Source organism: Takifugu flavidus, chromosome 8 (assembly GCF_003711565.1).
Source record: "Takifugu flavidus isolate HTHZ2018 chromosome 8, ASM371156v2, whole genome shotgun sequence".
NCBI lineage: Eukaryota > Metazoa > Chordata > Actinopteri > Tetraodontiformes > Tetraodontidae > Takifugu > Takifugu flavidus.
In genome coordinates, this window is record NC_079527.1 from 2375388 (window position 1) to 2393826 (window position 18439).

Sequence of the window (18439 nt, forward strand, 5' to 3'; positions counted from 1 at the left end):
AGACCACCTAGAGGTCTAAAGAGCATCAGAGCTTATCAAAACACTGACTACAAGAAAAAAAAACACCTCTCCAGCCCAGGCTGGCTTACATTCGCCATACAGTCATGCATGCTGGGTAATGCACGTAAAGATCAGTGAAGTTGTCATATATAATCAGTGACCCAAGTATTCCTTCAGTGGTTTTTTACATGCTGTTGTTAAATAGCACAAAGAGGTCCATAACGGCCTCTAGCCTGGTTGATTCACTTACAGAGAAAGTGCTCACCAATGTTTACTTCTCGTTGATGTGGTGTTTTAGCTGCTTCTGCAGAGTTTGCAAACTCCTACTTTCTTTGTCGGTGGACTGATCAAAGTGGCTCAATTGACAAATAGGATTGCAAGACCCCCCCCCCACACACACAAACACACACACACCTGTACCCCTGTTCCTGTGCAGGGGTACACATGTCTGAAATAAGGAGGAGACGTTTGCTGCAGTTGTCGCTCGCAGCATCATTGATCAGAGCAGCGAGGTGCGTACTGTCCTGCCTGTGTCTCCACTGCAGTATTTGTAGCCTGGAGTCACAAAAGCTGCTACGGTGTAGCATTAAACTTGTAGCAATAAATTCAGGGAAGAACTTTTCCCTGGACCTTTTTACCAAACCTACTGACATTATTTTTGAAAATAGAAACACGGACCTCCTTGAGTCCTCATTATTGCACAGAAGTGACAATTCTGACTTGCCTCAGAGTGGAATGTGTCTACCGCCTATTCCATGCTCCACGATCCTCCTTTGAGTCCCCAATCATGTCTGAAGGGGGTTTACAGCTACACTGGAGCAAATTTAACGCAACGTTCATCAACTCATGGGGAGAGTTGGAAGGAAGAATTGTTAAAAGAAAAGCAAGCAGCACAGTCGCTGCAGTCGCTTTCTACATTCTGCAGACTGAAAACAGCTGTTCAACAGTAAGTTAAGCGGCAGCACTGAAAGTCATTTTCTATTGTGTCTCATGTCCTGAAAGATGGCTGGCAGTAAAAACCATTAAAAGACTCCATGTGCAAAGCAGGACAGGGGGATGTGACCCTGTGTTGTGCTGGGGAGAGCACATTCTGAGAACCTTGTTTATTAAGATATTTAACTTTCAGAGAGCTCCTAAAATGCTGTTTAAGGAAAACGTGTCTTCATCCCTGAGAGGAGCCTGTGCAGATGCTGCTGTCGGGCTTGACGAGATGCATTCTGGAGCATTTCTGCATCACGTTGCTGCAATAAATGACCACGAATGACACAATTTGTGTTACTGTAATAAGATTTTTGTTGTCACGGGAAACCAAATGGAAAATTCAGAGTTCCCCGAGCATGCAAGGACTTAACGTCTCTTGCAGACTTTAACTAGCCTTTGCAGCATTTATTGCCTCAATGGAAGGTTATTAAAGAGTATATTCACGACATTTATGTATTTGCCTCCCATATAACTGTATTTTATCTAAGGTTCTCATTTTCATTGCGCATTGATGGCACAAGACCACCAGCCACAGTGCAGAACAGGCCTGACACGCACTAGTTTAACGAAGCCTTTCATCTGCGTCCAATCAAAAATAATTGCCTCCTCCTTCCACATCAAGCCACTGAGATAATGTAAAGAACATTCAGAAAGAAACCTCAAATCACCCAAGTGTGGGGAAGCTCATATCTCGGTATGAATATCCTGATGTTAAATAGCTGCCAGAAATTCGGCACAAAGCGCACAAACAAAGAGGTCCACCTCCTCACACCTACTCTAGCATGATTCCTTTAGAAGCAACATGAGTCAGTCGGATTGGCTTTTTATTGCTGCTGCTCTCTTTATGCTTGTCCCTGGAACTGACTCAAGCCAATGGCGCTCGCAAAAAGGAGGAGTGGAAGCGAGCGGCAGCCAACGAGCGTTGACCAGAAATAGGCTGAAGACACGCTGACCGGGGGCGGCCGTTCTCTCCCCTAATTGGCTCTGGTGGAGATCCTGGTACACCCGACAGATGCTTGTCCAGAGCAGCCATGGAGCGGCTAACCTCTGCTACCTTCCCTTGCTCGTCCCTCGTTGGAGTCTCATTGGAAATTTTGATTTTATGTAACAATCCATGTGAGCTGCAGCGAAATAACCCACCGTAGCCTCAAATGCTCCCAGCAACAGCTGGATTAAGCTGAGGTCCCCAAAGTCAAGACTTGGCAGAGGTCCTTCATGGAGCGTCGTGTCTTTATTCTAGCAGAAACACAAGCACCATTTTTAGTTCACAAGTCACCTTTTATGCATATACAAAAATTTCATCTTATGGTGTCAAAATTAACAAAACTATCCAAATTACCAGGTTTAATGCATGTGTGCAGTAGAATGACTCAATATCCCATAATTCCACCCACTGATGAGAGCTGGTGCACAAACACTATTTGGACCATGATAATGAATGTCTCGGCCCCCTTGATGGGAAGTTTGAGAACACTAAAACCAAAACGGAACAATCAACAGGCGTGATTGACGTAGTTGGCACACTCTCCAGGAAGAAGTTTTTATTCTCCCAAAGCGTCTTCAGCTAAAAGGACCAGGACTGTCAAAGGGACAAAGGACTGCCACCAAACTTTAGCTTTGCGGGAATTCCTCTGCAAGAATGAGTTTTTTTGACACAATAATTAATAACGAATGCAAAGAATCACAATTAATCTGAATTAATGTGATAATAAACATTTTAATCTTATGACAGGCCTGATCTTAATAGAGATAAAACCTAACTTTACAATTTTAATAACATTAATCGAGCAATAATCGATCATTACAGTTGCATAAGAAATATTGATTTTTTTTAAAAAATTTTATTAATACGCCTAATTTAAGGAGAAAAGGCACCAGAGGCCTCGTTAGCATACGTTAGCATTACCAAGCTGGAATGAGCTCAATCTCATTTCCTCTGACGTGATTCTTAATTCGGTTTCGCTAAAAAAGTGGCAGATGAAGCTAATTTTACCTGCTCAGTGTGTGGCGCTGGATCTGATAAGCATCCCGCATGTAACAATGGACATAATTGATTTTGTTCTTTGCCTGTACACAAGCGCAAAGGCCTCTTGATCTGTGCCGACAAAAATCGGTGAGTAGCAAAGCAGGAAACAGAGGACAGTCTAAACACAATTTGGAATGAAAAGCTGAACACAAAACAGATAAATTGTCCTGAAATCATCCAAGAGATGGAGGTAATTACGAACCACATTTCCTTCACTGGTCACAAAACTCTTTAATAGCACCAGAAATATTGTCACAAGGCTGCATCTCAACTTTTAATCTGAAAGCACTCACCTTTGCTCTTATTCCGATCAGCTGCACTGGATTTCTTTTTTCTTCTGAAGATACACTCATGTCCCTTAAAATGTTATGATTGTTCTGTGCTATTCCTGTATAAAAGTTTGCCTCTGTGGATGATTACCTGTCACTTCTGTGTAAACTCCTTGGGGTCCAAAGAATTCAAAAAAGTAGATTCTTTTATTTCAGATATCTGTATCCATGTGGACTCTGCAAACACAGTTTTCTCTGTAAATGACCATTAGCAAATTAACAGATGTCCATTTTCAAAGTAAAACGTTCCCAAACTGAACCAGGACATAATTGATTGTGCTCAACGTACAGTTGCGTTGCACGTTCTCTCGTTAACCACCTCCCATCCAGATGATGGTGTTGGCTCTGTTGCTCTTGAATTCCCTCCTCCCAGGCTGGGGGACTGTGGTTGTCAAGGGAGGATTTGGTCCATAACTCAAAGTTTATAATGTCAAATACCAAATATTACACCTCCAATCGCCATCTCATAGCATTTCATGCCACTGCAGAGGGAGTATCCTCCTGCTGCTTAGCACAATATAAAAGTCTTCATTACAGACACAGCCGGTAGCTTTTCCATTTTTTGTTCACCAGGTCTTTTCAGCTGTGGGTGGTAATTGATTGCAATGATGTTCATTTTTATCAGCGCCACTAGATTAAAGGGCTGCATTCAGAGGAATACGTGTATCAACAGGAGCTGCTGATTTCTTTGCTATAATGCATATTTTAGTGACAAGCAATTACGTCTCCCTCCGTGCTCCAGGTTTCACCTTGATCATCCCATTCAACTCGCCCGCATTCCTCCTTCATTCAGGCCTTTGTCTAAGTAACTCTTAACCTTGAAAAGGGATACTCCTTCATATCTGCTCATTTCACATTTCTGTACCTGATTGGGAGGCTTGACCGCTAGAATTGCGTGTCCCCGTGATGAGTTCCAGTGGACTGCCCACCCCCCGTTAGTGGTGACGCCTGTCCCCCTGAGGCAAGTCTCTCAGGGTCGGCTTCATGGGGTTCATCCGTTTAGGTCTCCGTCTGCTCAAAGTGGAAATTCATTCATCTTATTTCACTTCTCTAAGACCTATCGCCTCCTGACTGCGCGTTCCCCATCGGTCATAAACTATTGAACGCATCTTTATCCACTTTGGAAGGCAGTGCAGTTTAGCTGCATTATTTAAGATTCTGTTAAAAAATCTAATCTTCTTGTAAGCACTGCTGGTTTTATCCTTTGTGTTGGGGCTCCACTTCCTTCTGAACCTGTCAAGAAAACGTCTGGATTCCCGAAAATGTCTCGGTGTTTTTTTTTACATGTGAATATTAAAAGATCTCCTTCGGGTAGAAATGCTTCACTTCTTCTTTCTTGCATTTTGATTCAAATCAGTTCTTCCGTTCTCGTGACGGAAATCCATCGCTTCCACCGATTTTTATCACCGGACCCTGAAGGCAGCAGCACGTCTGAAGTGCAACAGACAGGATCCAGGTCTCTGAATCGCCGTGTTGTAGATTATTCCTTGTATGTTGCAATCAGATGCGGGAGTTGGTTGGTGGGGGTTTGGCATCCTCCGTGTTCAGGAAGCCACAAATTGGACCTTTCGGTGTGATTTAATGAACCAAGAAGATGAAGCTCTTACATCTGATGAGTGCAGAGTTCACGTTGAACCTTTCCTGCGCTGGTCACGATCCAAATCTCATTAGGTGCAAAAGCCTGTTCAAACAGTGTTCAGATGGGTTCATTAAGATTGTGCTTATGGACATTACTGCAAATAAGCCACGGAATTAAAGATGGCTTAACTTTAACCAGATGCTGATGGGGTCACCCGGGTGACCAGTTAAATTTAAATGAGTCTAGACTTCTCAAGGAAATGGACAGACTGACCGAGTGGGCCCGTCCATACACTCCAGGTCTTCCTCACAGCTGAGGAAAGGACGTGTCTCCCAGGGGAACGCGTCCAGTGAACCACAAAAAACAATCCCTTACACGTGGTCAGGTGGGGGTTACACCCAGGTGAGCATTTCCAATTGAATCTAATGGCATCGGGCCTTCTCCAGAGGTCACCATTTATATTCCTTTTAATCGTTTAATGGTTCTCAATCAGGTTTTATGTCTCCTGATACAATAATGTCCTGACAATGTCCTCGTGGGACATGTAATCAAGTTTCAGAATGTAATAAAAATGATCTGTAACGCCGCAGAAGGTGCAGGTCAGCCTCTTCGCTTCCCATCATTCTTTTCAACACTGTGCTCAAAAGTAAACAAAAACCTCATTTTCTCCCACAATTACAAGTGAAGCATCAGTAAAATATCAACGTAATTTATAAATCCTCGAGCAGATGGCAGCGAGATGGGTTTGGAGTCCTGCGGTTTTCCACCGATCTTTCAAATAAGTAACATTTCGTTCCTAAATCAAACTCAAATGTGAGCTGCCAGTAAAAATTATTGTCATGTTTTATGTTATGTTGTAACTGGGCAAAGTCTACGAACACAATCAGCATTTAATTTGGCAGCATTACATGTCTCTTGGTACATGCTACATACCACGAGTTGTTGCTAATGGGGGTAAATAGATGTTCTGCAGACCTCTCTTTATAGGTGTATTCAGACCTGTTAAATGTGGGAACATTTATCATAAACAATGATTAAATCAACCCATTCATCAAGTTCTGATAAATCTACTTCAAAATTGCTAAATTACTTCATTTTTAACTCCCCCCCAGGTTTAAATGCTAATGTCTTTTATTCGTTTAATTCTCCTGAGTCTCTAAAAGTCATCCCAGTTTGTTGACAAAAACAACAGGTCTGACCTTTTAATGTTAGAGAACAGCCTTGGCTGTGTCTGGGTGGATCCTGAGAGATGAGGTCACTGGTCCCAAATTTGCAGTTCAGCGATTTTTCAGAGCAAAGCCAGATAGAGACCAAAAGGACATGATCAAAAGTCTGGATCCAACACAAGGGAATGGCTGAGGGGACAGATAAGCACGGAGCCCTTCAGACATTAAACCCGACACATCAAGAGCAATAGTTTCTAACCAGTGTGGCCACTGTGGGCACTTTACTAAATGCAGTAAATGGACAGTCTGGTTTTGAGGACACGGACAGAGAGCCAGGCTTGTGGGGTGTTAAAGGTGGATCCATTAGCATCTATGGCTCACCTACCCAACATCACCGAGATGTGGACTGAGAAAAAGAACCACGTGCTACTATCGTTGCACCCTGACATGCACAGTGGGACCTCTACTTACGAACGTCTCTACATGCGAAATTTTCAGGTTACGAAACGTCTCAACGGGAAAATTTAGTTTAGCGAACGCAAACGTGCTTGTAGCTGCTCAGCCATTGGCTATCGCCTAGCATCTTCCTGTAATCCCACTGGCTAGGAGGAACGTCAATATGTACAAGTTTGTACAAGTTTGTTTAACTTTTATTTATTGTGGGTGTTCGTATGTTTGTCCATGAGATGGCGGTGTTACCACAAGTGTTAACGTTCGTTGCTAGTAATGACAGCTAATGTAAGATTAGCCTGTAATAAAGTTCATTTTGTTCCTGGAGAAGCCTTGCACTGAATTCCTACATTTATTGTGCGGTAATCTAATTGTAACATGTATTTGTTACATGTTTTGATGCATTTTTATGATTTCTAAAAAAAAATTATGTCCGAATTTTTGGGGGCTTGGAACGGATTTGGCCATTTACATGGAAAACACGTCTCTACTTACGTAGTTTTCAGGTTACGAAACAACTTCTGGAACTAATTAATTTCGTAAGTAGAGGTCCCACTGTATTAATATAGACACGGTCACAGCCATTTGGGCTGGTCTCAAATGTGGAATTCTGGACAAAAGTTTTAATATTTTACTTTGCAAAGTTCGCGCCAGCAGGCAGTCGAAGGCAAACGCCCCAAAATTGTCAGAGAATCAGGTCAGTAATCTAACATGATAAAAGTGGCATGCTGGACACTTTCTTAAAAGACAGTCGGACACAGGAGAGAAGCAGAATGAAGACGAGAGCCAGGCTGATTGGACACGGGTGAGTCACGTGGGTTAGAGGAGAGCCGGAGACAGGGGTCAAGCAGGTGGATGTGGGGAATGTGAGGGTCTTGTAGGTGGTGACCCATGAAGGTTGGCACCGCTGTAACATGCGTGATTACTGTAGGCTGGCTGAGCAGGTCAGAGCGTCCCGTGGCCTCTTCCGCACCTGGAGCCCGGGATGTTCCCTCAATGACCTGGGTTAAAGAGAAACAAAACAAGTGTCAATCCCAAACTGCGGATCTTTTGCTATTTCCTTCACATGGTTTCTTTGCTTCACCCATCAGGACGGTTGTTTGCACGTGACTGCAGTCAGTGCTTCTCTTCTGATGAACATTCTGCAATATCAAGCGAGCCTTCTCCTCATAATGAGAATAAACAACACAAACAGAGGCCGCCTGTGTGATATCTCTCCAGCTGAGCATTATATAATGACACGTGTTGTTTGGCTTCCAAAAAAAAAGGGAGAAAAAAAATGGACATCAAATGATGCTGTGTGTGTCAGCGCTCCCCAGAAAGTGCTTCGGCTTCACCAGCGGCGCTGAGCTTAAACCTAATCTGCAGCTGGAGGCTCTGGATGGAAGACTGTGTTTTGGTTTTTTTTCCCCATCTGTTGCATTAGCAGAGGGGAATTATCTTAATTTACATTAACAAACATGAGTCATGAGGTGAAATAAATGGTGGGAATTTACGATTTTTTCCAGGGTAGCATACTTTTTTCTTTTTTTTTTAAGTTCAGGCTGGAAGAGAACGTTGGTGCTCTGCGTGTGGGTGGATGGACGCCTGTTAAATGACGGAATAGGCTGATAACCAAGTGAAGGCAAACGCCATTTCTCTCCTCTTCCAACTCAAGCCAAACAGGAAGAGGGACTTGAGCAGATGCAAAAAGCCCCTCTGTCGATGCTCCTTCTCGCCCCGAAGCGACAAGTGACAGATCCTCCATTTAAATCAGCTTTACATATTAATGGAGCTGCTGTGGAGATGAACATGCCTTCTCCATCAACGCCGCTGACCTCATTGCGAGCTTTCTATCGAGCATTGCGGATAGTTCCAACCCCCCCTTTTTTTTTTTTGGCGGTGAGACCGGTGGTGCGAAATCTCGGACTTCTTATCTGCTGTTGGCTGCTGTGGAGATGAAATGGAACAGCAGTCAGACAAGAAGGATCCACTGGCTGCTGATGAGTCACAGGTGTCATGCCGCCATGTTTGTAGTAGTAAATCATTTATTTGTGTCATTTCCATCACTCATGCATCGAGCTCTGTTGGCTCTGCTCTTCCGACTGGGCAGCAGCAAAACTTCACAATCTTTTGGTCTTTTTTTAACCATCATCTTTGTTGTTCTTTTCTCCATTTTTGACATGTTACTGGCTTCTCCGCCCATTCGTGTTATAGAACCACGGATGGCGCCCCATTAGCATCTACTTCAGGAGCAGCTGATACATCATCTCTCGCTAATGAAGACCGATCCGTTTAGCACATGAATGAGTGAATGGGTGGCTAAATGAATCTGTCCTTTTTATGGCATCTGTGACTGTGATTGTACAGGTTTTCATAGGTCGCGTGGTATGCTAGCTTGTGAAACTCCAGCAAGCAGCATGACCTAGCTAAACTTTCCCTTTTAAAGAAGGAATAGAAAATCTGGACCAAGTAAGAAATCAAGAGTTTGCTAGTATGGTGGAAGCAAGTTTGCAGCATATTTTCAACAAAATAGATACGAAGGGCAGTTTATTAATCTTACAACACTGAATGTAGTTGCACTAATGCAGCAGACAATTAATATTTTACAAATAAATTATGCTCGGTATAGTTCTAAATAAATATGTTTAGCCTATGTAGTGGAGGCAGATTTGGTCCATATAAAGGAAAGTGTGGTCACGTAGCTTGACAGCTAACTGCTGCTTTATTCTTTATTCGTTACCCTGCAGATGAATCCTTCAGTGTTCTCTCTTCAGACAGTGAGCTCATATAAAGAAATTCTGCTTGAAACTAGACCCAATGTTTCAATAGAGCAAGACCTACCAAAATATAAAGTTAACAAATATTTAATGTTTATACGAGAGGCCTCATAAAATAATTATCTGAAGTGTCAAAGAAGCCTTTTTGTTTTTTAGATTTTGTCTTACAGGGTTAAAATCCACAATGATGTACGTAAATCCACTCCCTAATTCTGAGACGGCATGAACGCGGGGGTGCACTTTGCTGCTTCAGTGCGGCAAACTTTGGAACAGGTGGCTGTTGAGCGGATCTGCACATGAATGTATGATTTGCGTGTGGGGAAAACACAATTACACAACTCCCATCATTCCCAATCACATCTCCCTGAGTGCTTAACGAGGTCAAGGATTAGAGAAAAAAACACAGGACTACTCCCATTTAACCAAACAAATACTGAACCTGTTTGGGGTTGTGTCTTTGAACCAGGAGAGGCCTTCGCCTTTAGACACCAGGAGCTTTTCAATACAGATGAATGGGCACATTCAGCCAATAGTCACCAGGGGATAATCTGTGGTAAATACATTTTTCATGGCTTGAGGTTAGCACTGCATGTGTTACGTCTCTCTAGTTTACGTCAAATAGATATTTTCGAGATAATTCATGTTCCTGCTGACTTTATCTCCATTTTCCGTTCACTTCCATTTTGAAAGCCTCTATTTTTCTTGAGCCTTGTCTCGATTTTACACTCCCTTTGACTCCCCCCTCTTGTTATTGATGCCGGTCTCCAGGGTTTGTGGGACATGACTGTACCATTCACTCAGTCTGACGTAACGAAATAAAGCAAGACTTAATTTGCGTTCAGTAAGAAGATCCTTGACATTTATAACTGCTTGAGGGATATTAGTCTGTCTATTAAGGAAACCCAAGCGTGACTTAACCCGTTTTATTGCAAATGACCCAGACAGGCGCGCACATTCCCAATCTGCCGGTACTTTCTGGCTGGCTCTTGTCCACTTTTGTTATTTCTGGTGGGATGAATGGGTTCTAGTTAGCTTGAACCCCCAGCTCGCATGTGCATTCGGCCCCTAGAAGGTTGGCTGGTGGAGGCAGCAGGAGGCCATACAGTAAAGTGGACAGGGCAGAGGGAGTGGGATCAACAAAGCTGCGGGATGCTAATCGCCTCTGTGTGACGACTCAAACTACAAGCTCACCTCCAGCAGGTCGTCAAAGTGCACGTGACCAAACCGTCCGGCGCATCCTCCGTGAAGGGGCCTCCTCTGGTGCAACAACGGCGCCGTGTTGCCAGACCATCCATTGCGGTTCAAGTCAACCTCTCGGTTATTGGCGAAGGATTTCGTCCTCTATCTGACATCGTGAGTGTGCGGCGCTCCGATTTGCTGGATCTGACAGCGAGCCTGGTACTCATGGTGAAGACAACAGCGTAAATATTATCCTGCAAGGCCCATTGTTGTCTCAGTGTGAGTCAGTGTAAACAGTGAGTAAACAATGTGGATTCTACCTTTTAACATTTGGAATTAATCCCCCCACAATCCCGCCTCTATAAATGCGCCAGTGCTGTCTTCCAAAAATTTGACTTTAATCCTATTTAAACTCAATTAATACCAGTAATGTTTTTCTTATTTTTATACGCATTGTTGTTAAATGGCGAGCGCGTTTTCTTTCCTGTCTTTGCCCTCTGCATCCTCCTCTGATTTTTTGTCCTTGAAACCAACAAAGCAACGTTCTGAAAATACCAAGCCACAAACTGAGGTCATCGTGTGCGTAAGTAATTACATAAGCCATTTACATATGGCTCACGCCTATCAGCAGACATAAGGATGCCGCTATATTCAGATTCTGTCAGGCTTTGGCGCTAAATCGCCTTAAAAATTATCGAGTCACAGTCAATGACTGCTGTCTGAAACCTATAAAACAGCCCAGCTTGTTGTGATGCAGGATTTGGGAATCTTTGGAGTCGTCGGGTGGAACTAAACCGAATATTCTATCAGAGCCCCAACAGAAGCTCAGCGGCGATATATTTAATTTTCTACTCTAACGTGCGCACACGTAACTCGTTTAGTCACTGAGAGTACAGCAAGTAGTAGGGCAGAAAATGCGAAGCACTGAAATAAACATGGGTCAAAAGCCCAGAATGAGGGGAGACGACTGAGGAAAGCACATTAAAACTGCCTCATAGAGAGATCTTTGACGTTTGTGGACATGTTTAATGTCTCCGTACGAACGACATTCTGACAGCCTACAAAATAATGATGCAACAGCCAGGTTTCCATAGATGGCAGCAGGATCTCTGGATATTTATAACATCCATCCATCTTCTGCTAACCGCTCGCTTCCTCCTAATCAGGGTCACTGAGGTCACTGCAGTGGAAGCTGGAGTACCTGGAGGAAACTCGCTCATGCATGGGGAGAACATGGAGACTCCACATGGGAAGCACCCAAGCCAGAGCTCAACCAGGAAGTGTTTTGCCCCAGCTGCCCTTCATATAAACACAACAGTAGAATTTAATTACTCTTCACTAAAATGTCAAGATGAAGACCAGGCTTGATTAGCATCACGACTAAATTGCTCCAAATGCTGCAATTAAATTTAAAAATAGTCTGGGGAGTTAGTTAGAGCTTTACAGACGTCCAAATGTTCTAAAAGAAATCAACTGAGGCGTGTGTTTCATGTTTGAAAAGGAAGCTAATGGCAGGCCTGTTCCATCAAGCTAACCAGGTAAAAACATGACAACAAGATGATGCTGAAATCCAGGACTCAGTAGGAAAATAAAAAGGAAATGCACCACAGGTGGCGAGAACTGACTGTACAGAAACAAGCTGGAACCACGCCAGACCCTCCTGGCTCGCACGGTCCACATAGGAGCAATGGCACTCAAGCAAAAAAGCCATTTATCTGCTGAACACCCCCTCTGGATTATTTTAAGTTGCAGTCGGCACCCATCCGCTGGAATCTCGATGTCCTCCAGGCTGCCAGCTCCACTCAGGTAAATCAAAGTGACTGTTTCCCTGAGCGGGGTGCGTAAAACCATTAGAACAAATTACAGGAACTGATCCCCACACATGAGCGTACTCCACTGCGAGCGAGTGGGCATCGCAGACTCCGGCTCCGATGGAGGAAGGCATGTTGAGGTCACCAGTCGCACAGAAAGCTCTTTATCAATGCACATCCGTGTGTTTCATCACTCTGCGACCTTTCGGTGCTAATGCTGTATGCTAATGCCGCTGAAGCGTCACACATACTTAACCGTGGTTATTTAAGGAGGGGTGTAAATGCTTCTTCTGTGGGTTGGGTCAACTCAAATACTCATCCATAGCAGTAAAGTAAGACTGTACCTGCAGGACAGAGATGGCTGGAAGTTTTGCAGCGGTTTGTTTCAAAGTCAAGCAAAGGCTGTGCTGAACAGGGGCTCTATAGAGCACTGACTGGAAGGGCAACAGTGTCCATGCAGATCAAATCTCAAGGGGTCAGAGTGACAGTGAGGGTCTCTGCCAGTCTAGCTGGTCGGATAATATTTAACTAACCAGAGGAAGAACAATAATCACCTCCAGTCTGAGACAGCAGAACCGTGGAGAGGAGGGCGTTCAATAAACCGTTGTTCATCATGGCCACAAGACACTGACCAGACAGCAGGACTGTATGTGACTGTATTTGTTGTATATGTACTTTTATATTGTTATCCAATAATTTTTATTTGATTATTGCATTTCTTTCCGTTTTTATATTGATATTTTAATATAGTGTTCAATGCCTTGCTGCTGCTGCATTGTAATGTCCCAAATAGGGATCAATAAACTACGTCTGTCTGTCTGTCTGTCCGTGTGTCCGTCCGTCTATCTTGTCTTTGATTATGTAAACTTTAGAACTATGAGAAGGTGTGGAATTAATGAGGGCAGCAGGTGTTTCAGGGTTGGACAGTTTGGTAATTAGCTGGTGGATCAGTGAACCTCACCTCAGTAGAAACACAGCTGCAGTCACTCTTCTCTGATATGTTCCAATTATGCATCTAGAATTTGTAAAATTCCATAATTTTATCTTCATTTGAACACATAAATAACTCACCAGCAGAGGTTATGTTGTTTGCCTCTCCCCCTCCCCCGCACGTCCTCGTTCACAAACTAGAAACAACTTTTAAGTTTTCCTTTATTTACTTGGACAATGCTAAGATGACACATTGAATTCAGCCGTATGGATGTGTATCACTTGTGTAAGGTGATTGTAAATGCCGTTTTCTTTCTTTGCGTTCTGCCCGAAACAACTATTGCAAAACCAAAACATATTTAGAAACTTGAACGAGCGCCTTTCAATGTCCTTGTTTTCTACCGACTGTCAGCAGCATCATGGTGTGTTTTGAGCCCTGTGGGGAAAAAGAAAATGTTTGTTTTCAGAATCACTTGTACTTAAAAAGAAAAAACCCAGAGAAAATGAATAAATGTATTGTGACATCAAGAAAAGGTACTTTTCCCTCGATAACCCAAAGAAGATGTCGAAACCTTGAAATTAAGCCCAGGGTCGCAGCAGATCTCACCCATCCCTAGTAAATACTGTTGCAGTCAATCAAGGACCAGGCAACATTAATACTGTTAATAACATTAATTTTGACAGAAGCCATGTTTGTATTGGCTATGTTTGTCTGAACAGATGGTTGTTGCCTTGAGTATCGGTGGTTGGTATTGACAGCCATTAGGAATACTGATACTTGGAAATACCTGTTATTAGAACTCACCCATCCCTAGTTAATACTGTTGCAGTCAATCAAGGACCAGGCAACATTAATACTGTGGAGGACAAGCTTTTCAAAAACTTTTTTTTTCTTTTGCTTGGATCTCCTAAACAACCAGATTGCTCACTCTCGAATTTGCCATTCACCATAATTCGGCATTTGGATAATTTGGACAGCTGACCCCACACTAAGAGATCAGCCAGCAGATGTAGCACATATTTGATTTTCATGCCTATGAAAGATTGATTCTTTTAGAGCCACAAGATTCCTTTTACCATGTAAAACTTTACATTTAGGGAGGGTTAGAGCTTGATGCTGAGAGCATTTTTCTGATCTCTAAAAGTGCTAGTTCCTGCATGAAATGGAAGTAAACAGAATGTTGACAATCCCTTGACATAGTGGTTTGGGTTTCCATCCTTCTCTGGTGCATTTAGCCAAGTAGGAGCCATCAGAGCTTTTGTAGTCTGCGATACAACTATATTCTACAGTATCTCCCAGTACAATTCGAGGCAGGCTGGACACATCATCAGTGGGGTGAAGTGCAAGAGTGTGAGCCCACTCACATGATTATTAAGTATGTGTTCATCACGCCAAGGCTACAGCTGTTTAAGATAAGTCTGTATCTCTGGTTTCTACGTACGTGCACAGGTGATGTTCTTCTCCTCCCATTTTCCATCTAGGCATCGTAGACTGCCTTCTCCCACCAACATATACTTGTTCCGACACTCATAAACCACTTCAGAGTCGGTCAAATAATTGTTCTTATATGTTGTTGTTATAATTGCATTGTCAACTTTAGGTGGGGCGTCACAGTTGCTGGTACGGGCTGCAAAAGAACAAACACACAGGATTAGATTACTCACAGTGATCTGTCAACACGCTTGATCTACTGAAGAACATACCTGTGCAGATTGTGTTGAGTGGTAATCCACCGGAGCTCCATTCTCCCCTGTGACAACTTAAACGGGTCACCTGAGCTTCAAATCCTTCATTGCAACGAATCGCCGTGCCATCATTTTCGTCGTATGGCTTTTGAATCGTGAGCGCTTCCCCGTTAGCAATCGCAGGAATCTCCCCACATTGCATTTCCCCTTTGGAGGATAAGCTTATGCGGTTAGTCTTGCATTTTTCATGCTTTTGTAGAGATTGTGATGGGAGATGCAGATTTACCAATGCACTGTTCCAGTCCAGACCACTGGTGGTTTACGCATGTGGCTTCACCCCACCAGCCTTTGTTAAAAAGCTTATAACCTTCATCGCAGGTGTAGGTGAGTTTGTCGCCTTGCGCCCCAACAGCAAAACCATGTGGTATAACGGCTTTTGGACATGCTGACCATGACAAAGAAGGAAAAATGTTACAGCCTCACCCACAGGTCATGGGAGCTGCTTTCTTATTTTAACAGTTAAGGCCACCTCCATCATCCCCAACTCCAACTGTTTTCATGTTTAAATTGTGGAAATCTGTATAGACGTTCCATACCTGAACAGTTTGTAATCCCAGTCCACACACCTTCCTCACACTTGGCCTCATGGACTTCCTGCGAGTACGTGCAATCATACTGGATTTTCTCATTGTTGCTGTAACTCTGCTTGACGACACCTCTAATGTTTGCATCCATGAGCTCAGGCCTATTGCACAGTTTCTCTGGAATCAATTAAAGCCAATAGGTTATTGAGAGACCCACGAGCTCTTCTAAACAGACAGTTTAGTGGCTATTATTCCAAATCTGAAGGTTCAGCACCCAACGTCTCCTAAACCATATAAATAAGCAGGCCTGCTCAGTGTTTACTTACTCATACAACTCTGAGTCCCCTTCCCCCTCCTTTCCCACAGGTTAGGGTAAAGCGACCAACATAACCGTTGTTGCAGACATAATCAACCTGCTCATTGTATTTGTACACAGACTTGGCCGTTCCTTCAATGACTGCATCAGAATAATCTTTTCTGTTGCATGTAATTTCTAAAAAAAAAAAGCGACAGTTTAATGTCAGAACAATATACATTCACATCAAGAGCCAGCAGAAGAGATACATCAGCACTGGATTACCTGTACACATGGATGTTCCGGTCCAGCCATTTGCTGTACACGTACGAAACGGAGATCCAGTGAAGCCTTCCCTGCACTCATAATAGACCCTCTCATTGTTCTTGTACGTCAGACTGTAAGGGTCACGGTTGACAGCGTTCTCGATATCCATTCTGTGACAGATTATTTCTAATAAACAAATAGATGTTAAAAATACACGAGAGAAGAGAAAAGTTAGAATGAGACAGATCAACTTGTTTGTTTACAGGACAGCGTTACGAAACAGTGAATAAATACGTTTGCAGTCACAGTCCAGGACCAGGCCAGATTAAGACTGGGAGAAAACCTTTTTCAAACCATCTTTTGTCTTCTGTTTTTCTTCTCTTGCTGAGATTTTTTTAAACAGCCAATCAGATTGCTCACTCTGGAATGAGGACGTTCATTATAACGCAGCATTTGGACATTTGGGAACAATTTTGGGCAGCTAAGATATTTGATTTTTATTCCTGTGAATCTTTCATTCTTTTAGTACCACAAGATTATTTCTGCAGGGAAAACTGAAGAAACTTACAATAATTTGCTACATTTAGAGCTGAGAGCATTTTTCTAAACTCTAAAAGTGCTAGTTCCTGCATGAAATGGAAGTAAACAGAATGATGACAATACCTTGACATAGTGGTTTGGGTTTCCATCCTTCTCTGGTGCATTTAGCCAAGTTGGAGCCATCAGAGCTTTTGTAGCCTTCGATACAACTATATTCTACAGTATCTCCCATTACGATTCGCTGGCCCCACCACACGGCCCATCTTCTGACATTATATTCTCGTTGATTTCTGCATACAACCTCTGGAACCGCAGATGTTTGAGATCTGTCATTATGGGCTCAGAACCATAAAATGGGAAGAATAATCCCAGTATTGTGACCCTGTACCTTTACACACTGGCTGATGGTCCATTGTCCATCATCGTCGCACGTCGTCTCTGCAACAGTTTCCCGAGGAGAAAAATCCAGAACCTCCCTTCACAGGTGACTCTCAGCGTCTCGCCAGGAACAAACACACTCTTGAAAGCGGGCTCGTAGGTTGTTCCCTCCAGAGGGGGCAGCTGCAATAGACATTTTGTGGCTGCAGTGTTGGGAAATGAAGCAGGCAGATTAATCCAGGTTCCTCTTCTTTTCTGCATTTAAGCTTTTCACTCATCTGTGCATGTTTTCATACTTACGTTCACACTCAGGCGTGGGGCTCCACTCTGCTCTCATTCCAACCTTTGTGCATTTTGAAGGTCTGTCCTCACGTCTCTTGAACTTTTTATTGCAGCTAAAATGCAGGATCTCATTTTCTCTGTACTCTCTGGCCTCTTCAGTGATGTAGCCATTTTCAATCTCGGGTACAAGACACTTCAGCTCTGTAGGGGAAAAATGGAAGTATCAATAATACTGGGAACACAATTTTCAGAGTTAGGTCTGACAGCTGTTTAACTAATTTTTGGGTGTGGAATCCAAAACTGATCTTGGTTTTTCTTTCTCCCATCAAGGTTTTGAACAATATGAATCCCTAGAGTCCACAGTATGCCTATAGAATATTAATAGTGCTGACCTATTGAGCTGCACACATCTCTCACTACACTGCCCCAACAAGTTGCCATGTAGCTATAGACGAGTCCAATTGTAATCAGCTTGCAAGTCTTACTACAGCTAATCAGTGGGAATTTGATTTCTGGGGGGGAAGCTGTGGAGAAAAATAATTGCTAGAAAATTAACTGACTTTGGAATCAGCATAAAAATCTAACGTAACAGTTCCCCCCTATTGTTCCTCAGGGTAATCAAATGTGTTCATCGTTAATGCTGTTATCATTAAAATAAACAAGGCTCAGATTGATGGAAGGTGAATCTCTGTTTGATGAACCCAGCATGTGAAAAACCTGTTTCTGGTCAAGACACAATCATATAGAATTGGCTGAATAATTTATAGAACAAGAGATGGGGTGAAAATGTAGTTCCTCTTACCATTCTGGGATAGAGAAACATGCAAATTTCCCCACACATGGAGCAAAAGTAGGATCAATCTCATCTTCCACAAGTTGCTGTGAGTCTGACTGACGTTAAACATGGACAGTCTCCTTCTGAGCTAATAAGATTTTTTTTAAAATCAAGTTCTGCCCAATCAACATTGCAAAAGAGAGCCTGAACTCAGCATGATGAAACCCAGTGTAGACATAAACACATTCACACATGGCAATGTTTGAACAATCCATGAGACTCTTCCCGTTATGGGAGGGAGTTATAGCCAAATCTACAAAAATGGCACTTTGGTCCAACATTCATGTGCTGTTCTGGTCAAATTCAACCGATCTGCGGTACACATCACACCAGTAATATTTAACATTTTTCAATAGTAATAT

General features: G+C 43.0%; 1 protein-coding gene across 1 annotated transcript; it reads right to left on the reverse strand.

Annotated features, from left to right (window-relative positions):
- Positions 1-13415: 13415 nt before the first annotated feature.
- On the reverse strand, positions 13416-18199 carry LOC130529647 (complement factor H-like). Its single transcript, XM_057040093.1, has 11 exons — positions 18045-18199; positions 17261-17443; positions 16976-17163; positions 16706-16883; positions 16061-16228; positions 15810-15973; positions 15493-15655; positions 15183-15341; positions 14915-15103; positions 14653-14838; positions 13416-13646 (listed from the first exon to the last, which is right to left on the reverse strand). Exons 1-11 carry the CDS (start codon positions 18145-18147, stop codon positions 13609-13611), a joined length of 1719 nt encoding a protein of 572 aa, XP_056896073.1. The 5' UTR covers positions 18148-18199; the 3' UTR covers positions 13416-13608.
- Between the last annotated feature and the right edge of the window lie 240 nt (positions 18200-18439).